General features: G+C 43.4%; 1 protein-coding gene across 2 annotated transcripts in view; it reads right to left on the reverse strand.

Annotated features, from left to right (window-relative positions):
- The window catches only part of LOC145359763 (sodium channel regulatory subunit beta-4-like), a 40,862-nt gene that overhangs the window by 4,698 nt on the left and 14,217 nt on the right, over positions 1-21,947 (reverse strand). The window contains exons 2-5 of one of the 2 annotated variants that reach the window (XR_013889636.1): positions 12,835-13,013; positions 9,381-9,600; positions 6,334-6,463; positions 4,363-4,532 (exon numbers count right to left, since the gene is read on the reverse strand). Coding sequence is in view for 1 of the 2 variants with exons in the window: in XM_080214541.1 (XP_080070667.1) it covers positions 4,445-4,532; positions 6,334-6,463; positions 9,381-9,600; positions 12,835-13,013 (617 nt within the window). In the remaining variant the exon portion in view is untranslated. Of the gene's footprint in view, positions 1-2,885; positions 4,533-6,333; positions 6,464-9,380; positions 9,601-12,834; positions 13,014-21,947 lie in introns of those variants that run through there. The other variant, XM_080214541.1, reaches the window with a different exon arrangement.

Here is a 21,947-nt window from a genome sequence, read left to right on the forward strand (position 1 = left end):
GCGATTGGGCGATTGTGCAAATTCTCCCAGAGTTTATATTGTTTAAAATATCTTTTATGCGCTTTTGAATAATTGCAATGGTGAAGCAGTGATGGACCTCTTTTTCTGATCTCAGACCAGGCTAAAACTGACCATTCACCCGTGTCCAGCATTGGGGAGTCGATATTGAAGAGCAGGGTACATCTGCTCTAAAGGAGTGCAAGGATGTTGTGTGTCAAGGTTTTGATTTGGGTACAAATTTCCAGGTAAAAAGGTATACGTTTACCCACAAAGCTGAGGTTTGGCCAATCACAACACAACCAGCATGATTGGTCAGAGTTTGCATGACAATTTATCAATTTAAAATCAAGGAATAATTAGGCAGGAGGACAATGAGGAGGAATATTTTTCACCTTATTTGTCCCTCATCTCCTTTAGAAACAGCATAGAAACACGCCACTTGTTCTCTGTACCTCATGACCCTTCCTTATCTAACTCCATCAACATGACCTTTTATTTCTCTTCCCTCTCCCCCACATGGGTTCATAATATCCATTCAGTGCAGAAGGAGGCCATTCAGCCCATTGAGCCTGCACCCAGGCCCTATCCCTGTAACCCCACATATTTATTCTGCTAATCCCCCTGGCACCATGAGGCAATTCATTCTCCCCCTTCAGTGTATTTTTGTACAGTTCACCTCACTAATCACTGGGTTCCACATTCTCACCACTCCCTGAGAAAAATTGTATGTGGATCTAAAATGACAAGAGAGGATGCATATCCCACCCACCCTCGACCAACTGCTCTCTTCACTGCATTAAGACATCACTGAATGTGCTTTGTGACGGAGGCCCGTCACTTGAACCTTTCCCATTTAGAATGGTGAGCAGGGACGCCTCAGCTGAGAGCTTCCTGGTCGAGAAAGAGTCCACAGCTGCCCCTGTTGCTGTAATCCATGGGCAGTGGGATCTTTCGAGGTGTGGAGAATTGCACTTGTGCAATTGTGTCACATGAATCAATAGCTAAACTACCAATGGGTGTAAACCGTGACTCGTGGCACAATTGATGCCCATTGCATCTGTGCTGACATTGGTGAAGCTCAACTTTGGCGTAGCATCAAAACAGTCTTGCAAGGGGAGTTGCCTGATGTGAGTTCAGCTTGGATTTATTGCATTATCTTCCCTCTAAAGTATAGTCTTTAGACATGGCACTAACACTGCTGAACCAACCCCTTGGACTGGATAATTATCATTTGCTCAGGTAGAGTGGACCCCACTGCTCATCCACATATTGTTCCATCTGGCTTTACATTCTAGTACCACGTGGCTTTGGACCATCATCAATCCTGTGCTTCTGAAAAGCCAATTGGATGATTTTCCATGGTGGCAGAGTTAACGCAAGCCAATCTTAATCAGATGGCAACCATTTCCTCTCCAAAACGCCAGAATCTTAAGTTAGATTAAATAAGAACAATCATTTAGTCTGTCTATCCAGAAAGACCTCATCACAGCATCCACCAATCTTCTTGGCGATTCTAAGGTCTTTGAATCCATTACCTTACCAGTAATCCATTCTCATTGCTTAATGAAAGCTGACACTGACCCCTGACCCCACTGTCCTCCTGCCAAGAGATTCTCTTCAAACTGTGCAAATACTCCACAAGTGTCCTCATTTTTCACCACCAGGAGGATAAGAAAGGTCACCTGGAGAGAGGAAGGTGGTTTCTCTTTGAAACTTTACCCTAACTTTAGCCTTGATTGAAATATTAGATATTCTGTTATCTGGTCTGATATCAGCACACACCAGACAGCGTTAATATCACTCAGTGTCAGCCCTGATGTTGGATTAATGGAAAGCTGAAATAACAGTCACCAGTTTTAGAAAAATCACACTTTGTACAGCAATGCATTTCCCTCTGTCAAACTCCTTCCAGATGGACCCTTTCCTGATGAAGGACTGTTGTATTATGTGCCTGCGTGCCATTGTAATGTAAAAGTGCAGAGCAAAGATTAAAGTGGGACTGGAGAATAGCACCGTCCACGGTATGATGTATGGAGTCGCATGGTAATAGACTCAGAGAGAACACTTTTAGAAGCAGTCTGCATGGAGACAGCAGCTCCATGCATGACATAATCTGGGACCTGTAAATAGTTAAAGATTAACAATAAACAGTTCATGTTTTAACATACAATGCTCGAGATCTCATAAATGAGACGCTACAGCCAAGCCCATAGTGCAACATGGTGCTCAGCAGCGACACCATATAATACAACAGTGGACGTCCCCTAAAGAGAACCATTTTTAAAATTGTGCTCCTGTTACATCAACTGGAGGTCCAATAGAAAGGGAGGTTCAATTTCAGTTGAACAGAGTCTTAGTCACACTCTGTTTTAAGGAACTGTGTTCAGTACTGGGCACCACGATCTATTGGCCTTGGAGAAGGTACAGTGCAGGTACTCCAGAAAAATATAAGGACTGAAATCCTGAGGATAGGCTCCATAAAGCTGGCTCGTATTTCCTTAGGTTTGGAAGCTTGAAGGCAAATGTCTTTAAAGTGATAAAAGATTTGTTAAGGTGGGGAGTTGGGAGTCCAGGATAGCGGAGCATACCCAGATCAAAGTAAAATACTGTGGGTGTTGGAAAGCTGAAATAAAAACAAAAAGTGCTGGAAAGACTCAGCAGGTCCGGCAGTGTCTGTGAAGACAGAAACAGAGTTAAATGTTTTTGAGTCCAATGTGACTCTTCTTCAGAACTGTCAGAACCAGATTATTAGAGTTTAGTTATTCAGGAGTGAAAGCATTTCTTCACATAAAGGTAGTGGAGGTCTAGAACTTTCTTCCCAAAATGGTGAGAGTGCTATGGCGGTGGTGGTGGGGGGCGGGGGGGGGTGGGTTGGGGGGGTGGGGAGCAGGCAGCAACTAAAATGATTGTGCCTGAGATCGATACATTTTATGGGCAGGATTTAATCAATGTAGATGGGGCAAGGATGGGTAGATGAAGTTACAGGCATAAATCATTCACAAGCTAATGGAATTGTAAGACATGCCCAAGGGACTGAATGGCCTCCTCCTGTGCACCTGCTGATTATATATATATATATATATAGCTTTGGGTGAGGTGCAAGTGATAGCTATGTCAACGCGCTGATACTTTTCAACACCTGTACCCAAAACTGACACCCTTTCTATAAACAGAGAAGTTGATAACCAGCGGTATGGGGTTAAACTCATCATTCGCAGGATTTGAGGGAAGCTGATGAGTAAGCTTTTCAGCTGGAGGCCAGTGCAGGTCTGGAATGCACAGCCCGAAAGAATGGTGGCCCTTATTGCATCTAAAGAAAGATTCGGATAGGCTCTTGAGATGCCTTACTCTACAGAGTGGCACACAATGTGCCAAATTGGCCTTCTGTGTTGTAAGACTCTCTACGTTAACCATGACAGGTGCCAACACTGTGCTCCCAATGCCCGGAGTCTGAGAAATGTTATGGATGAGGGGCACATATCTGTGGCTGCTGTCCCAATCCACAGTCTCTCAATAACTTGCTTCAGGTTGGGAGTGGACATTCTGGCAGCTTTTCAGAAATGACCCTGATAGCCCGGTTCCACAATAGGAATTAGTTCTGTACTGGCGACCAAAGCTGTATTGATGAGCTGATAAGTGTAAATGGATTAGCTGTACACAAAGAAAGCTGGAAATTTTTCCTTGCAAGTAGCTACCAGCAACTAACAGTAAACATGATTTTCCAACACTGGTAGCCCTGGTTTAGTGAGTTATGTCTCTGCAACAGAAGCTCCGCTTTCCAATAGCATGGTGACAAAGGAAAAAAAACTTGGATTCCAACACCACTTCAGGCTCATACCAGCTTCTGGGGCCTCCCAGCAGAATTTTGGATGAGTCAGGTCAATAAGGTAAGTCGCCATAGTCCCAGATGACCATAGGCTGCTCTCGCCTTCCAGTCAGGCCAGATTTACTGAGTGGGGTTTAGCTAGTTAATGACTTCAGTTGATGTAAAGGAGAGCCAACAGTTCTTTAGGACACATCAAGCCAAGAGGAAGGAGTTGAAAAAGTCACACTGGCTAAAAGGCAACATGCGATATAAGTCTGGTGCTGCATAACTGATGCCAATCCCTGTATGAATAGAATGAGCATGCTGCAAGGCAGATGAGTTGCATGCCCCTCGCATCTCAGAGTGTGATATGACAGCACTGAGAATCGGGGAAGAGAGAGATAGACAGTACATGTGAGCAGGGCAGTCGGGATGGATTTACGTCCATAACTGCGGTGTCCCGAAAACAGTCGCACTGCTGGCCAGAGACTCCCTTGCGATCTGTGTACGATTCACCCCCTCCCCTCCCCCATCCTGTTACAGTGTAGTAGGGTTACCTTATAAACTGTGTGTACCCGCTAGTGTTTTTATAGGCACGTCACATGTCTTTAAGCACTGATGCTAAAATCGGTGCAATCTTCAAGCCTTTGGTGGGGTTTTGAGGTTGGATTTGGAACCGTAATGTCCGTGTTCAGTGTTGGCACAGGAGTTAACCAGGCACTCCTTCCTAAAGAGACGACAGCAAACACCATGAATAGAACCAGCTACCCACCGGTGTTATACAGTTACAAACTTTTCACACGGGGATACAATCAACCAAGCAAATGCAGCATCAAATCGGCTAAAACGCTTTGGTCCTGAATTTCCTGGGAGCCGCCTTCACTTGTGCTGCTGTAACTGCGGTGTAACATCACCCTGGCTTCCTCCGAACGGTACGGCGAGGGCTGGGGTGTCTGTCCCACTTACGCTGAAGATACAGCAGTGCAGTGGAAACGGCTCCCAGGAAATTCTGAGTCAAACAGAAAGGACTTACATTTCACAGCCTCAGGATTTCCCAAAGTGCTTTAGAGCCAATGAAATACTGGTCACTGCTGTGACATAGGAAACTTGGCAGCACCTTTAGTGCATGCCAAGATCCCACAAACAGCAATGCATTCATGACCGTACGATTTGCTTTTGTTTTAGAAAAGTGATATCGATTGAAGAATAAGCATTGGTCAGGGTGTTAGGGAAGCCCCAGTTCTTTTTCAAAGTGGTCTCTTAGGACCAACTGAGAGGGCAGACAGGACCTTGATTTGATGCCTTATTTGAAAGACAGCATCTCTGACAGTGCAGCACTCCTCCAGTACAGCACTGCAATGCCAGCCTGGACTCTGGAGCAGGTCCTGCACACTTGACTCAGAGGCAAGGTTGCTGTCCATCGAGACACGGCCGAGAGGGGCGCAGACGGGCAAAAACCAAGGGAGGGGTGAGTCAACCCGAGTGATGGAGCGATCGGATGAGGAAGGGGAGGCAGAGGTCAAAGTTCAGATTTGGGTGACTTGGCAAAGGAAGATCCCACCCTCCAATAATCATGGCCACTCCTGTCAAGACACAGAATGCTATACAATCAGGAATTTAACAATTAAGCAAATGAATTATTTACAGTTTCAACCAAGTCTTTAAATTTAAAAAACTGAAAACTTAAAAGTAGTTGGTGGGGGTTGAGGTGGGTGGGTGGGGGGAGGTTGTGCGTGAAAAATATTACCCCCGAACGTAGCAGCTGGAAATGCAGAGTGGCTCGATAAACTCGAAGAGCAAGAGTAATATTATTGCATGCCAAGTGTCAGCTGTAATCACTGAAAAAAACCTGAAGGTATGGCCCTCTCCTAGCCCCCCCGCATCCCCCCCATTGGGAAGCACGGTTTAAACAAGGCTGTTCTGATGCTACCTGATCAGGTAAGGTTTCATACCTCAATTCTAAAATCATTTCGGCCCTAAACGTCAACAGGAAACAATCAGTCCTGGTTACACTGTTATGTGGGCGTATTCATGACACACATGAACTATAATACAATATTAAAATGAGTTGTGTCATATTAAGTGGAAGTGTATTGCTACAGAGCTAAAATCTCAGACATGAGTAATATTTATAGTGATCCTACAAAGGATCTTATTGCTCCTAGTTGCATAGAATGAGCAGAGTATATAACAGTAAACACCGTGGATTATATCTTGTTCAGTCTTCGATATCCCTTAGATAACCAAGAATGAAATGCTCTGTCTACATCGAAAGAAAGGACATTGTGAAGTGTATCTGATTAATGACAGAATAATAAGAGTATAAGAAAAATTAAATTGATATAGGATGACACAGAGAATGACGAACAAACTAAAGGCAATTATTCGAGTGAATGGTGCGAGGTATATCACAGCATGTAACAGTCAGTCAGCTAGTTCATACTCATTTTACAAACTGCTGGTTGCAAATTTCCATTTTCAAATGTTTTTAAAAATAATAATCTTCTGCATATTTGCATCTTACTTACTTCTTCTTTCCGACTTGCTTAATTATAAATTTTACAAGCTTTTTAATAATAAATATTAGAATGAGGAATCCTATAACCCCTCCGACAACAGACAGAATGATCATTGTCAGTGTATTGTCCACTTCTATCACTGTAACACAAAGGGAAAGTTTCAGAAATTAGTACAATGAAAATCACTAGATGGATGCACAATAAAATAACTATTGGATAACAGGGAAAACAAGTAGTTGCAATGATGTAGAGACACATAGAAGGACATACAGATATACAGGGAACAGTGGGATATAGAGATTGAAGGGATAAGGGCAGCATGGTGGCACAGTGGTCAGCACTGCTGCCTCACAGCACCAGGTACATGGGTTTGATTCCCAGTTTGGGTCACCATCTGTGCGAAGTCTGCACGTTCTCCCCATGTCTACGTGGGTTTCCTCCGAGCGCTCTGGTTTCCTCCCACAGTTCAAAGACATGCTGGTTAGATGCATTTGCCATGCTAAATTCTCCCTCAGAGTACCCGAACAGGCACCAGAATGTGGTGACTAGGGAATTTTCACAGTAACTTCATTGCAGTGTTAATGTAAGCCTATTAGTGACACTAATAAATAAATAATAGACAGGGGAAATATCAGGGGGCAGGGCAGGCCAATCCACTCCCAGGGGGTGGGTTGGTTATTTAAATATTTTAATGAGACTTGGGGCGTCTTCACTTTCATGGTGATTCCATTTTTCACCAAAATTTGCCACATTTCAGAGGCTTCAGGACACACAGCTGGGGAAAAGAGCTGAGATGAGATCTATACATAGCAAGTGTCTTTATAACACTGCTTGTGGGTCCTGAGGAATAGGAGTTTCCTCCAGGCTTAAAAAACTTACCGTGAAATCCATACTCTCATGATCATGCTCTGTCCGCACTCTACCTGCTCCCTGTCCTCATGCCATAGTCAGCTCCACCTGCAACCCCCTCTCCCCCTCAGTGGAGCTCCAGCTGTGGCCTTTCCTGTCTGACACGCAGGGAAAAAGCCACATTTCCCAATATCCTGTCCCTAAATCCACTCCACCATTTGGAAGGTGCCCAGATGATAAAATTGAGGACAGAAATAGAGATTCAGAGGGATAATACACAGAAGGGTAGAGACATAGAGTGACACAGGACGACAGAGAGATGGAGAGATAGTGAACACACGAGGAATAGAGAAACATGGGGAACAGAGAGAGTCACAGAAATATACAGGTAGTGAAGGGAAAATAGACAAACACAGGGGAATAGAGACATAAAAGGGAAGTAGATTCTCAAGGGCGATGTTAGAGACACGCAAGGAGAATAGAAAAAGATACCCTTCTGAGGATAGAGGCGCCCCGGGGGCAGTGGTGGTGGGGGGTGGGGGGAGAGAGTGTTGGAAACAGTGGGGAAAAACACATAAGGAGAATGTGGTAGGGGCAGAATATAGAATCAATGGAGGGAGGGGTGGGGTTGGTGGGCTAGAGACACGCAGAGATAGACAGACACACACAGTGGAAAAAAGGCTATACAACGAGGAACAAATATTTGAGATAACTTGGGTCTAAAACTCAAACATGCAACATTTTAACATCTAATTAGAGCCTGTTGACAAATTCAAAAAAGCAGAAAATGCTGGAAAATCTCAGTAGGTCCGACAGCATCTGTGGAGGGAGAATAGAGCCAACCTTTCAGGTCTGGATGATCTTTCATTCTCTGACAAGGATAACTAAACCCAATTAAACAAAGTAATTCATTTAACCCAACTGACACTGCTTAAAGGGCCACTGTTATACATTTTTTTTTAAATGAAAGAATCTTATCGAATTAAAATAAAAGTTCTTTTGGCAAATAATTCTCTCTTTATACTCTTTCGAGTATATTTCTAACAAATTACCCAATTGACAGCCCCTTAAAAGGGCACTATAACAAAAACAGAGTTTAAAGGAACCCAAGTCTCTCTTTATAAATGCTCTAGGTTCAGAGTTAAAGCAATAGCCTCCACCTGTGTATCTTTGAGAAAGGCTTTGGAAATCTGAAGCACAAAGGGACTAGGAAGTCTTGGTTCAGGACTCTCTTAAGGTGAGTGTGTAGATTTAGTCAGCAGTTAGGAAGCCAAATTCAATGTTAGCATTCATTTCTACAGGGCTAGAATGCAAGAGCAAGGATGTACTGCTGAAGCTGTATAAGGCTCTGGTCATTTGGAATAGTGTGAGCAGGTTTGGGTCCCGTACCTAAGGAAGGATATGCTGGCCTTGGAGGTGAGTCCAGAAGAGATTCACAAAAATGATCTGAGGAATGAAGAGTTTGTCATATGAGGAGCAGTTGAGTTATCTAGGTGTATACTCGATGGAGTTTAGAAGACTGAGGGGGATCTAACTGAAACTTACAGAATGCTGAGAGACCTTGATAGAGTTAACATGGAAAGAACGTTTCTGCTAGTGGGAGAGACTAGAACTCGAAGGCACAACCTCAGGGCAAAGGGATACTCCTTTAAAGCTGAGATGAGGAGAGATTTCTTCAGCTGGGGGTGATAAACCTGTGGAACTCATTGCCACAAAAGGCTGTGGAGGCCAGGTCATTGAATGTCTCTAAGATAGAGATAGATAAGTTATTGATCAATAAGGCGATCAAGGATTGGGGGGAGAAGGCAGGAGAATGGGGATGAGAATCATATCAGCCACGATTAAATGGCAGAGCAGACTTGATGGGGCAAATGGCCTAATTCTGCTCCCATAGCTTATAGTCTTAACAATATAATTAGCATATCACTAACACCTGGATAAGAAGCTATCCTGGAATTCACTTTAGATTTATTAGTGACTTTTATATTTCAGAGCCCCTAATTTTGGTCAAACACCCCCCAGAATCCTACACATACATATAGTGAAAAGAAGCCTCTCTACATCTTTGCTACTGATCCCTGCTCAAGGTAGACTTAGTCACATCACTCAGGAGCTGACCATTGTTGAAAACAGGTTTCTGCTGTCACCCATTTTTAAATGGGAAATCTCTGAGTGCAAATCACCTCAAGAATTATCAGGGCACTCACATTGGCTGACAACAATTAGTTGTAGAGTTGCATTAGCCTCTTGATTCATTTCCTGCGGGTTTTTAAAGAAGCAAGTATACAATCCTGTATCCTCGAAATCTGCATCCGTCAGCAAGAGGGAAAGATTCTTATCTTTAATTTCCCCAACAAGCAAGAACCTGTTGTCCTCAATCAGTGGGGTGACAAAGGGCCTCTTATCTTTCAGTCTAATTTGAATAATCTGTGCAGAAGAAAAAATTATAGTTAGAAGGCATATTTTGATAAGAAAAGCTCTCCCTCACCCACCTGTCACTACACCCAACCCTAAAGAACACAAGGCTTGTGTCTCTGTAAAACCATTCACAAAACCCAAGATCACCAAAGTGCTTTAAAGCCACTGAAATATGTCTTAGGACTGCTGTAAAGTAGGAAATGCTGCACAGGAAGATCCCACTAAACAGCAGGATGATAATGTCAAGATAATTTGTTTTTGTGATGTGTGTTGGGTTTAAGTGTTGGCCCTAGGACACTGTTAATAACTCGACAGAAGTAAATACCGCTGATGCAGGAATTTGAAACAAAAACAGAAAATGCTGGAAAATTTCAGCAGGTCTGACAGCATCTGTGGAGAGAACATAGAGCCAATTTTTCAAGTCTAGATGACCCTTTGTGACCCTTTGTCTCTGTTTCCATGCTGGCAACTTCTCACTGAAGAATGGCTTACCCAGAGGCTAAGTCAACTGCTGAAGCCAGTCTTACAATAAGTCTGTGGAGGCTGAAGTCCCTACACCAAAATCCCTTTATTTGTAAACTCTAACAGCAGTGCACAGAGTACTACCACCCCTGGGGGTGTCAGAGGAACTGACACGCTCAGTTAAGTGCAAGATAAGGACTCCCTAATTGGCCCATCAATTGGATTCTTACTTAATCACCGAGTTCATAGTCCAATAGGCCAACCTCAATGGCTTGATTGAAGTCATTAAAAATGTCCACACCCAACATCCATCAAAAGACAGAGGGGGAGCAAGGGTGGAGTGAAAGGAAAGGGGAGGTCATCAAAATGGTTTTTAGACAAAGTAAATGAGAGTAGCGTTGGGTTTGATCTAAAGGCCATAATAAATCTACTTTTAAATGTTAAAACATGGAGAATGAGCAGGACATTAAATAACAGACAGAAAGAAAATGTTCAACATTCATTGAGTTTAAAATTGCTCATTAAATTTTCACCTTAGTATGGTTACTGTATGATAAATAAAGCTACTCTTAATTTACTCTGAAATTAAAGCTTTTTTACACACAAAGGGTGGAAAACACTTTTCCACAAATGGCAATGGAGGGTCAACCTGTTCTTCATTTTAAATATGAGACCCGATCAATTCTGGCTGAGTTATTAAGGGAAATGGGGGAACAGCAAGTATATGGAGTTAGGGCATAGGTCAGCCATGATCCCATCGAACAATGGAGCAGGTTCAAGGGGCTAACTTGGCACAATGGCACAACGGCACTGCTGGCACAATGGCACTGCTTCTTCACAGCTCCAGGGACCCAGTTCAATTCGGACCTTGGGCCTGTGAGGAGTTGGCACATTCTCCGTGTCTGTGTGGGTTTCCTCCCACAGTCCAAAGATGTGCAGGTTAGGTGGATTGGTCATGGTAAATTATCTCTTAGTGTCCCAGGATGTGCAGATTAGGTGGATTGGCCATGATAAATTGTCCCTTAGGTGTCCCAAGATGTGCAGGTTAGGGGGATTGGCCATGGTAAATTGCACCTTAGTGTCCCGAGATGTGTAGGTTTGGTGAATTAGTGGTGTAAATGCTCAGCGTTATGGGATGGGCCTGGGTAAGATGCTCTGTTACATAGTTGGTGCAGACCCGATGGGAGTCAGCGATTCTATAATGATTCTATAGCTTCCATCTGTCCTTAAGTTCCTTTCCTGGAGTAGATTTATTTCTGCAATATTTCTATTTGCTTCAAGGAATGTACATCAGTCAGGAAGACCAATGGGATGGAAGATTTAGTATAGTTTAATGTGGATCCTCCACTGGGTATTGTCTGCGGTGAATTTCACCTCCCCATCTCACACAGTTCAGTCCCATTCCTAAAAGTCTCCCAAAGTGGTAAAAGTCATTTCCATAGATTATTTATTTTATTGAGGAACCAAATGCAAGGTCCAAAACACAGGCCGGCGCACAGGAACTAGGGGTGCAAAGGAAGACATCAGAAATAATGGCTTTGTAACATCAAGCACTGAATTTAAAGAAGGGTTTGTGGAAGAAAGTAAAGAGCACACAAAATGTATTTGGGTAGTAGACCTTGATTTGAATACAGCAAGGATATGGAGATGGGGAGCAGGGAAAGGTGAAGAATTCTAAAAGGTAGTATTGCAATGGTGAGACACACAGTTTAGAGACTAAATCTTGGAGTTGGAAGCCTTTGATATTACACATAGAATCCCTTCAGTGCAGAAGAAAGCCATTCAGACTGACTCTCTGACAAGTGTGTCTTACGCAGGCCCTCTCCCCCACTCTATCACTGTAACTCCATACATTCACCATGGCTAATCTATCTAACCTACACATTTTGGGCACTAAAGGACAATGTACAATGGTCCTGTAATCCACCTGGCCTGCAAATTTGGAGCACCCTGAAGAAACCCACACTGACACGGGGAGCACATGCAAACTCCATGCAAACAGGCAGCACAGTGGTTAGCACTGCTGCCTCACAATGCTGGAGAACCAAGTTCGATTGCCAGCTTGGGTCACTGCCTGTGTGGAGTTTGCACGTTCTTCTCGTGTCTGCATGAGTTTCTTCCAAATGCTCTGGTTTCCTCCCACAGTCCAAAGATGTGTGGGTTAGGTGGATTGGCCATGCTAAATTGCCTCTTAGCCTCTTAGGAGCAGGGGTCTAGCTATGGCAAATGCATGGGATTATAGGGATAATCCTGGATGGGATTGTGGTCAGTGCAGATTCGATGGGCTGAATGGCCTCTTTCTGCACTGTAGGACTCTGATTCTATTGCTCAGAGCCCACTCCTCAGAAATGCCCACTGAGATTTTTAGGGTTGAGGCAGATTCCTTGCTGGAGAGTTGGAGTGGAGGGAAGGAAAGGAAAAGGGACGGTAGCACGGTGGTTAGCACTGCTGCTTCATAGCTCCAGGGACCTGGGTTCAATTCCCGGCTTGGGTCACTGTCTGTGTGGAGGCTGCACATTCTCCTTGTGTCTGCGTGGGTTTCCTCCTCGCAGTCTGGTTTCCTCCCACAGTATAAAGATGCACGGGTTAGGTTGATTGGCCAGGCTAAGATTGCCCCTTAGTGTCTTGAGATGCGTAGGTTAGCGGGTAAAATATGTAGGGATATAGGGGTAGGGCCTGGATGGGATTCTGGTCAGTGTGGACTTGATGGGCCGAATGGCCTCTTTCTGTACTGTAGAGTTTCTATGATTCCTATGATGAATGTGAAGTTACGATGCTTACTTTCTTCGCTTTCTCTGTATGGTTTTTCTGGAATGTCCACCAGAAGCTGGAGTCTCTGTAATCCATGCAGCTGGAAAAGATGCAGGGTAGGGTGACATCGGTGCCGTTTAATACTTCAATTGTTGGCTTTTTTCCAATGTTCACTTCAATTGCTACATTATCTTGAAACTGAGCGAGAGCTGCCAAGAAAAACAGACAAGTCAAATAATTAAATACCGCAATTTTTTGTTAACAGTTTCAGATTTCCCTCTTGACCCCCAGCTACCTGAAAGAGGCACACTCATTGAAATTTAGATCCATCCACTCAATGTAACCATCTCCTGTCTTGTTTTGATTTGATTTATTATTGTCACATGTATTAACATATGGAGAAAAGTATTGTTTCTTGCGCGCTATACTGACAAAACATACCATTCATAGAGAAGGAAAGGAGAGAGTGCAGAATGTAGTGTTACAGTCATGGCTAGGGTGTAGAGAAAGATCAACTTAGTGCGAGATAGGTCCATTTCAAAAATCAGATGGCAGCAGGGAAGAAGCTGTTCTTGAGTCGGTTGGTACGTGTCCTCAGACTTTTACATCTTTTTCCTGATGGAAGAAGATAGAAGAAAGAATGTCCGGGGTGCGTGGAGTCCTTAATTATGCTGGCTGCTTTGCCGAGGCAGCGGGAGTTGTAGATAGAGTCAATGGATGGGAGGCTGGTTTGTGTGATGGATTGGGCTACATTCATGACCTTTTGTAGTTCCTTATGGTCTTGGGCAGAGCAGGAGCCATATCAGGCTGTGATACAACCAGAAATAATGCTTTCTATGGTGTATGTATAAAGGTTGGAGAGAGTCGTAGCTGACATGCCAAATTCCCTTAGTCTTCTGAGAAAGTAGAGGTGTCTGCAAGCCCATTGAATGTTAGGAGAATTTCAGAGTATTGGAAACATCCAGCTATGCCCTTTTCCTGTCCCTAAGACTCAGATTGTCTAAATTGTACTAGGAGGGGGTCACTGAAAACTCCTCAGAAATGACAATCCACACTGATTTGATTTTGTCTGCTGTGTATTTACCCAACAACCTATTGGGATAATGATTCTGAACCTTTATCCATGTCTGCATTACCTGACAGACTTAACAATTGCATTGTTCTCCTGGTGAGCCTCCTACATTCTGTAAATCTGAGTTCATCCCATGCTTCGTTACTCCACAACTCAAATTAAATCACCTTCATCCATCACCCCTATATTCATTGACCTGTGCTGGCTCCTAATCCAGCAACATCTTGATTTTAAAACACAATGTTTTAGTTTTCAAATCCTGCCATGGCCACACCCCTCACCATAGAACCACAGAATCCCGGTAGTGCAGAAAGAGGCCATTTGGCCCACTGAGTCTGCGCTGGCTCTCCAAAAGAGCATCCCAACCAGGCCCCTCCCCTCCATCCCATCCCTGTAACCCTGCGCTTTCACCGTAACCAATCCACCTAACCTACACATTACTGGACACTAAGAAGCAATTTATCATGGCCAATGAACCTAAACTGCACATCTTGGGACTGTGGGAGGAAATCGGGGCACCCAGAGGAAATCCACGCAGATACGAGGAGAAGGCGCAAACTCTGCACAGTCACCCAATGCTGGAATCGAACCCAAGTCCCTGGCACTGTGAGGCAGCAGTGCTAACACTGTGCCACCATGCCAGCCATACCCTGTCACACCATACATTTCTGAAATTCCTTCCAACTCCACAACACTCTGAACTCAAGGCTGCTCCAATCCTTGCCTTCAGCACATCTCCTGTTTTCAGCACTGGCAGCCATGCTTTCTGTTAGTGAGCTGTCAAACTGTCCCCCTAAAACTCTCTTCCTTCTTGTCACCCCTTAAAACCTATCCTTTGACTAGGCTTATAGATGTCTGTCCTAATATCTCCCTTTAGAGAACTTCATAGGATCGATACTATGCGGAAGGAGGCCATTCGGCCCATTCAGTCTGCACCGACCACGATCCCACCCAGGCCCTATCCCCACAAATTCACTTATTTACTCTGACACCAGGGTCATTTTAGTACGGCCAATCAACCTAATCTGTGCTCATCTTTGGACTGTGGGAGGAAACCAGAGCACCCAGAGGATACCCACACAGACATGGGGAGAAGGTGCAAACTCTGCACAGACAGTGACCCAAGCCGGGAATCGAACTTGAGTTCCTGCCTTGCGAGGCAGCAGTGCTAACCACTGCGTCACCGTGCTGCCCCTAAGTGCCTCGGTATCAAAACTCTGTCTAGCAATGCTCCTGTGAAGCACGTTGGGACATCTTTATAATGTTAAAGGTGCTATATAAATTGTTGTTGATGTAACATTCCCCATGCATGATATTCACCCGTAGTCTCTCTTGTTGAATGTAAGTAAACACACTATATACTTCTGCAACCCTTCTCTTTATAAGAGAATTGATTATTCTCGTGGTCCTCTCTTTGGGTCACCCTTAGTAAGTTTGGTATAGATTTGCCAGCTCAGTGTGTGTGGAGCCAGTTATAACCTTTGGTTTATGTACAGGATAAAGGTATTGCAAATTCTGGGTGTATGAGTGGGCAGAAGGATGAGGGATATGTGGATGAACACAGCATGTTATTTTTGCTCTGTCAACTAGCTGTAACTACTACCTTTGGGGAATTGTAAAAAGTGCAGGAAGGTTCAACTGAAAATCCTTGGAAGTGAGGCAAGATCTGGAGAGATGGGTAAGGATCTGAGAAGATGACAAGGATTTTTGGATGAATGACGAGGATTTTTGGATAGATGACGAGGATTTTTGGATGGATGACGAGGATTTTTGGATGCCTGTTCATTATTGCTTGTTACTGTAACCACTGTTTTATATTGTAACCAGTGTGATCTGAAATCTGGAAGGAAGTTAATTTCACAAAAAGCAGTGGATGTGGATCAATATCCCTACACAGGCAAAGAAGTTTGAATTGATTAACTCCTTCCAACAGCAGCCAGATATATACTTGGTGTGAAATCAGATCAGAAGGTTAGGTAGGATGGTCTGGGATGATCAAAAACTCTTTGGAACATGATGGTTCCTCAGCTTTTCAGGTCAGGGATGACATGGAGGGCAGGAGGCAGTGGTGAAACAGTGATGTGCAAAGGTGGAGGGATAATCTGCAGAATAAGAGCATAGATATTCAATACACTAATTCAGGATAAGAATTCTCACTCCGTAACGGTACAGATTTGCCGCGTACTGAGGGTAAAGATCATTCATTTTGTCACTGTACAGAGTTACTGAGTATTCAGGTATGGATTACTCACTCCGTAACTGTACAGAGTTACGATGTATTCAGGATAAGGGTCACTTAGTGTAACTGTACAGAGTTACTGTGTATTCAGGGTAAGTGTCACTCATTGTGAAACTGCACAGAGTTATTGTGTATTCGGGATAAGCGTCAGTCACTGTGAAATTGTACAGAGCTACTGTGTATTCAGGGTAAGCGTCACTCATTGTGTAACTGTACAGAGTTACTGTGTATTCAGGATAAGCGTCACTCACTGTGTAACTGTACAGAGCTACTGTGCACTCAGGGTAAAGATCAGTGACTGTGTAACTGTGCAGAGTCTCTGTGTATTCAGGGTAAGGGCCACTCATTGTGTAACTGTACAGAGTTACTGTGTGTTCAGGATAAGCATCACACTGTGTAACTGTACAGAGTTACTGTGCATTCAGGGTGAGGATCACTCACTGTGTAACTGTACAAAGTTTCTGTGTATTCAGGTAGGGATTGCTCAGTCCATATCCATACAGAGTTACTGTGTGTTTAGGGTAAGAGTCACTCACTGTGTCGCTATACAGAGTTACTTTGTATTTAGGATAAGGGTCATTCAATGTGTAACTGTTCAGAGTCACTGTGTATTCAGAGTAAGCGTCCTCACTGTATCACTGCATATCTTTGTGCTTCTATGACATCTTTCGCAATTATCAGACATTCTAAAGTGCTTTGGAATTGTGGTCATTATTGTCATGCAAGAAATATGGAAACCAACCTGTGCTTAGCATGCACCCACAAACTATCTGTGATGTGGACTAGATACTCGTCTTGTGTTGACTGAAGACAATTATTGGGCAGGTCCACTTGCAAAAACCCTTTAAAATACTGCCATCCACTTGAGAGTGCCAATGAAGCTTCAGGTCTAAAGACAGCACTTCTGACAGTGCCACTCTCTCTCAGTACTGCATTTTCAGCACCAACTGGAGTTCTGGAGATTTCTGGAGATTTGAACCTTCTGAGTTAGAGGCAACAGCTGCCATTCACCGAGCCCCAGCAGAAGCATTAGTCACTGTGTCAGTGTACGGTGTTATTTTTGTACTCAATGGAACCTTGCTTACAATTTATTTCTGAGGATTTGATTGATTTTGTTTGCATATTATCTTCGGTCAACCGAAAATTTTAAAACTAACTCGTATCGATTTTTTTGTGAGGCAAGTGTTACAGAACCACGGCAAGTAAATCTTGTCAAATCATCAATCGGCCATGATCTAACCGAATGGTGGAATGGGATTGAGGGGCTGAATAGCATCCTCCTGTCGTATGTTCCTTCCTCGAGATGAAAATGTCAATCCCTGATCATAGAATCCCTACAGTGCATTCGGCCCATCGAGTCTGCACCAACCACAATCCCACCCAGGCCATTCCCGCAATGCCATATATTTACCCTGCTAATTCTCCTGACACTAAAGGGCAATTTTAGCCTGGCCAATCAACCTAACCCGCACATTTTTGGGCTGAGGGGTAACTGGAGCTTCCGGAGGAAACCCACACAGACATGGGGAGAAAGTGCAAACTCCACACAGCCAGTGATCCAAGGCAGAATTAAACCCAGATCCCTAGTGCTGTGAAGCAACAGTGCTAACCACAGTCCCACTCTCATCTTACCCCTCATTTGTCTACAGATGGTTTGTAGATCTGTATCACCTTTATTCATGTTTATGGATTTCTGTCTGCTGCAGTAAATGAATTCACTGCGGAAAGCCTGCTGACAGAGACGAGATCTCAGATTTCTCATGTGAATTTATCATTGTTCTGCTGGTTGCACCATCTTCACCAAGATAGTCTTATCCATCGATAGATTTCAGGTATTTATTTTCTTTATACAGCTGTGTTCATGATCACAGGGCAACAGTAAATGCTTTACAGCCAATGAATTATCTTATTTAAGTTTAGTCACTGTTGTAATGTGGGAAATGTGGCAGCCAATTGTGTGCATAGCAAGATCCCACAATAGCAACGTGTTAAAAACAAAAAGAACAACACAGCACAGGAAACAGGCCCTTCGGCCCAACGAGCCCGTGCTGCCATTTTAACATTATGAATGCCGTCCTCTGCCCATGGCCTTTGTCTACACCTATTGGGGAAGATTGAGGGAAGACTAATTTAGGGACAATTTGTTACACCAATCAGCCTAAGAGCACGTCTCCGTGTTGATGACCAGATAACCTGTCCTTTTTATTTTAACGATGTTGGCTGAAGAATAAGTATTAGGCAGAAAAGTGGCGTGAATTCCTTTGCCCATTTCAAAATAGCAACACGGGATCTATGATGCTTACCTGAAACATCAGGTAAAACCTCGGTAAAACATCTTATTGCAAAGTGTTACGATCCTGAACGTGAGCCCCAAATTTGTTATGATCCAGTTAGGAACCAGTAACTTTTTTTGGTAAAGCAGGTAAAATTTGAAAACCGATTTGGAAACTGCATGGTGAAAAATTACAACGTGCAGAGGGACCTGGGGGTCCTTATGCATGAATCCCAAAAACTCAGTCTGCAGGTGCAGCAGGTGATCAAGAAGGCAAATAGAATGTTGGCCTTTACCGCGAGGGGTTTGGAGTATAAAAACAAGAGGTCTTGCTGCAATTGTACAAGGTACTGGTGAGGCCGCAACTGGAGTGCTGTGTGCAGTTTTGGTCCCCTTATTTGCAAAAAGATATATTGGTCTTGGAGGGAGTACAGAGAAGGTTCACCAGGCTGATACTGGTGGTGAGGGGGTTAGCTTATGAGGAGAGATTGAGTAGATTGGGCCTGTACTCGTTGGAGTTTAGAAGGCTGAGAGGGAACCTTATAGAGACATATAAGCTAATGAAGGGGCTCGACAGGGTAGAGGCAGAGAGATTATTTCCACTTAGAAAGGAAACAAGAACTAGAGGGCACAGCCTCAAAATAAGGGAGAGTCAATTTAGAACAGAGTTGAGGAGGAACTACTTCTCTCAGAGGGTAGTGAAAATTTGGAATTCTCTGCCCATTGAAGCAGTGGAGGCTACCTCGTTAAATGTGTTTAAGTCACAGGTAGATAGATTTCTGATCGATAAGGGAATTAAGGGTTATGGGGAGCAAGCAGGTAAGTGGAATTGAACCACTATCAGATCAGCCATGATCTTATTGAATGGCAGGGCAGGCTCGAGGGGTTAGATGTTCAACATCTAGAACATATTTCTTATGTTCTTATTGAACTGTTTTAAATAAACAAAAGAAATGTTACCATACATGAGTTAATAAGTCAAGAATACCTATCTTATACTCAAACATCCAAAATTAACATGAGGCAAACATGAACGAACAAACAAACTGGTTGCCGACACAATAATCTGCATGTTAAGTGGCATTCCTACAATCATTGAGAATCTAGCTCACCACAGAGAACAGAATGCCCACTCTTCACACATAGAACCTGCCTGCTCACTGTTGCTGTGTCATTTGGTGAATTCAATTCACATATGCAATTTCCAAGCAGTGCTAATTTGTTTTTCTTAGGATATGGGTACAAGCTCTACTTACTGCCATTGCTAGGTGCTCTGTGGTCAGTCAGTAATTTAGTCAAAGTGGAGTTATGTATGGTCCAGAATGGGATGAGTGTCTGATTCCCTTTCCTGACATTCCCCCTTGAAAGGGCTGATTGATTTCCTGGTGCTGACCCACAATATATAAGATGTATCACAGCTCATTTCATAAAGATTTGGCCTCATGGTCTCTGAGTTATTACTCATGTACTAAAATCAGTACAATATCAAACAATTCGAATATCCACAATGTGAACAAATACACATTAGAAAAGAATGAAATGAGAAAAGTCATTCACACTGTCAAGCTTTCTTCTATCACACATCAAATATAAACCTGACCGTCACCAACTTTCAACCGTCAGACTCTCCCCCATTTATGGAATCTGCCCCAATCATGAACCATTTAACCTCCTCTCTGATATCCAAAGAAGTTATACCATTCATCTAGCTTCTCCCTTCTTTCCTCACATTTCTCTCCACTGAAAGTACTTTTAATACTCAAGTTTTACACTGTCACTAATTTCTTTTTTTAATTCTTTCATGGAATGTGGATGGCAAGGCCTGTCCCTAATTGTCCTTGAACTTAGTGACTTGTTAGACCATTTCAAGGGAGCCATTTTTTGTGGAATTCTGTGGGTCGGAGTCACATATAGGACAGACCGGGCATGGAAGGAAGATTTCTTCCCATTACATCCACAGCTGCTGTTACTGTCCAGTGAGCCAGAACCCCAAACACTGATCATAAACCTTTTTGTTTGTGAAGAAGAGGAGCAATAGCTACTGACCTCAAAAGCATAGAACTGCAGTAACACCTTCAGAATGTCAAAAATGAAACAAATTATTAAATAAGGGGAAAAAAAACCTAAAACACACATCCATGCTGATGTTAAATAAAGGATGTCCCAAGATACAGAATGGTTACTTGAAACACTGATTTGTAGTGGTGTATGTATGTTTTTCACATTATGTGAGGAACAATGTATTACCCAGCTAGGAACCAGTTCAGTTGTTTTGTGAACAATTAACAAAGAATATTTATTAACTTAAAACAAAAACAACACACATTACAAGAAGGACTATATTTCTCATAACACTTAAGGATACTATTGGATATACACACACAATCTTAACATCAAATAACTCCTGGTCCCCAAAACTACCTATGTTCACCTGAACTCTGAGACACCCCTTTTTCCAAACAATATTAAGTAACTCTATGAATTAAATTCTGCAAATAATTACCAAACACAGGCAACATGTGGGTAATAGTCCTCTGGTCCAGTTAAAGTGGAAAGTGGCAGCTTATCTCGGGAAGTGATACTTGCAACTTGCTGCAGCTCTGATGTTACCAGTCTCTTTCCCTCGGTTTTTTAGTGTTTTACTGCTATACCATTTCTTTCCCTTTGATCGTATCCCCCTGCGGAGTCAGCTTTGTAAGAAGTCTCACAACACCAAGTTAAAGTCCAACCAGTTTTTTTGATAGTAAACCCACAAGCTTTCGGGGTTTGCCCCTTCGTCAGGTGAGTGGAGAGTTCTGGTCCAAAAGCTTGTGGGTTTACTATCAAATAAACTGGTTGGATTTTAACCTGGTGTTGTGAGACTTCTTACTGTGTTTACCCCAGTCCAATGCCAGCATCTCCACATCACAAGTACGCTTAAACTGGACCAGATGCTGGGCAACACAACAGCTCAGTGACTTTCACTGTTTGCTGTGCAGATACATGGATTTGGGCCAGTGGCTGCGGGAGTTTACGCATTTTCCCCGTGCTTGCGTGGGTTTTCTCTGGGTGCTCCGGTTTCCTCCCACACCCCAAAAATGTGCTGTTAGGCTGACTGGTGTAACGAATTGTCCCTAAATTAGTCTTCCCTCAATGTGGAATGCCATAAGCATAGACAAGGGTCATGGGTGGAGAGGGGACTCATAACGTTAAAATGGCAGCGCGGGCTCGTTGGGCCGAAGGGCCTGTTTCCTGTGCTGTGTTGTTCTTTGTTCTTTGTATGTGTCAATTTCCTTATCTCTCCGCTTTGAAGTTACCACAATTGTAACCCCATTGTTCTCTCTCATCACATATGTAAATTGCTCATTTCCATCTGATGGGGTCATTTGCACCTCATCATTTCTCCAGCCATCTGCCTCTAGAATAGAAATAGAATAGAATAGAAACCCTACAGTGCATAAAGAGGCCATTTGGCCCATTGAGTCTGCAGCAACCACAATCCCACCCAGGCCCAACCCCCGTATCCCACATATTTACCCACTAATCCCTCTAACCTAGGCATCTCAGGACACTACAGGGTA

Source organism: Carcharhinus amblyrhynchos, chromosome 29 (genome assembly GCF_965287045.1).
Source record: "Carcharhinus amblyrhynchos chromosome 29, sCarAmb.v2.hapA, whole genome shotgun sequence".
Taxonomy (NCBI): Eukaryota; Metazoa; Chordata; class Chondrichthyes; order Carcharhiniformes; family Carcharhinidae; genus Carcharhinus; species Carcharhinus amblyrhynchos.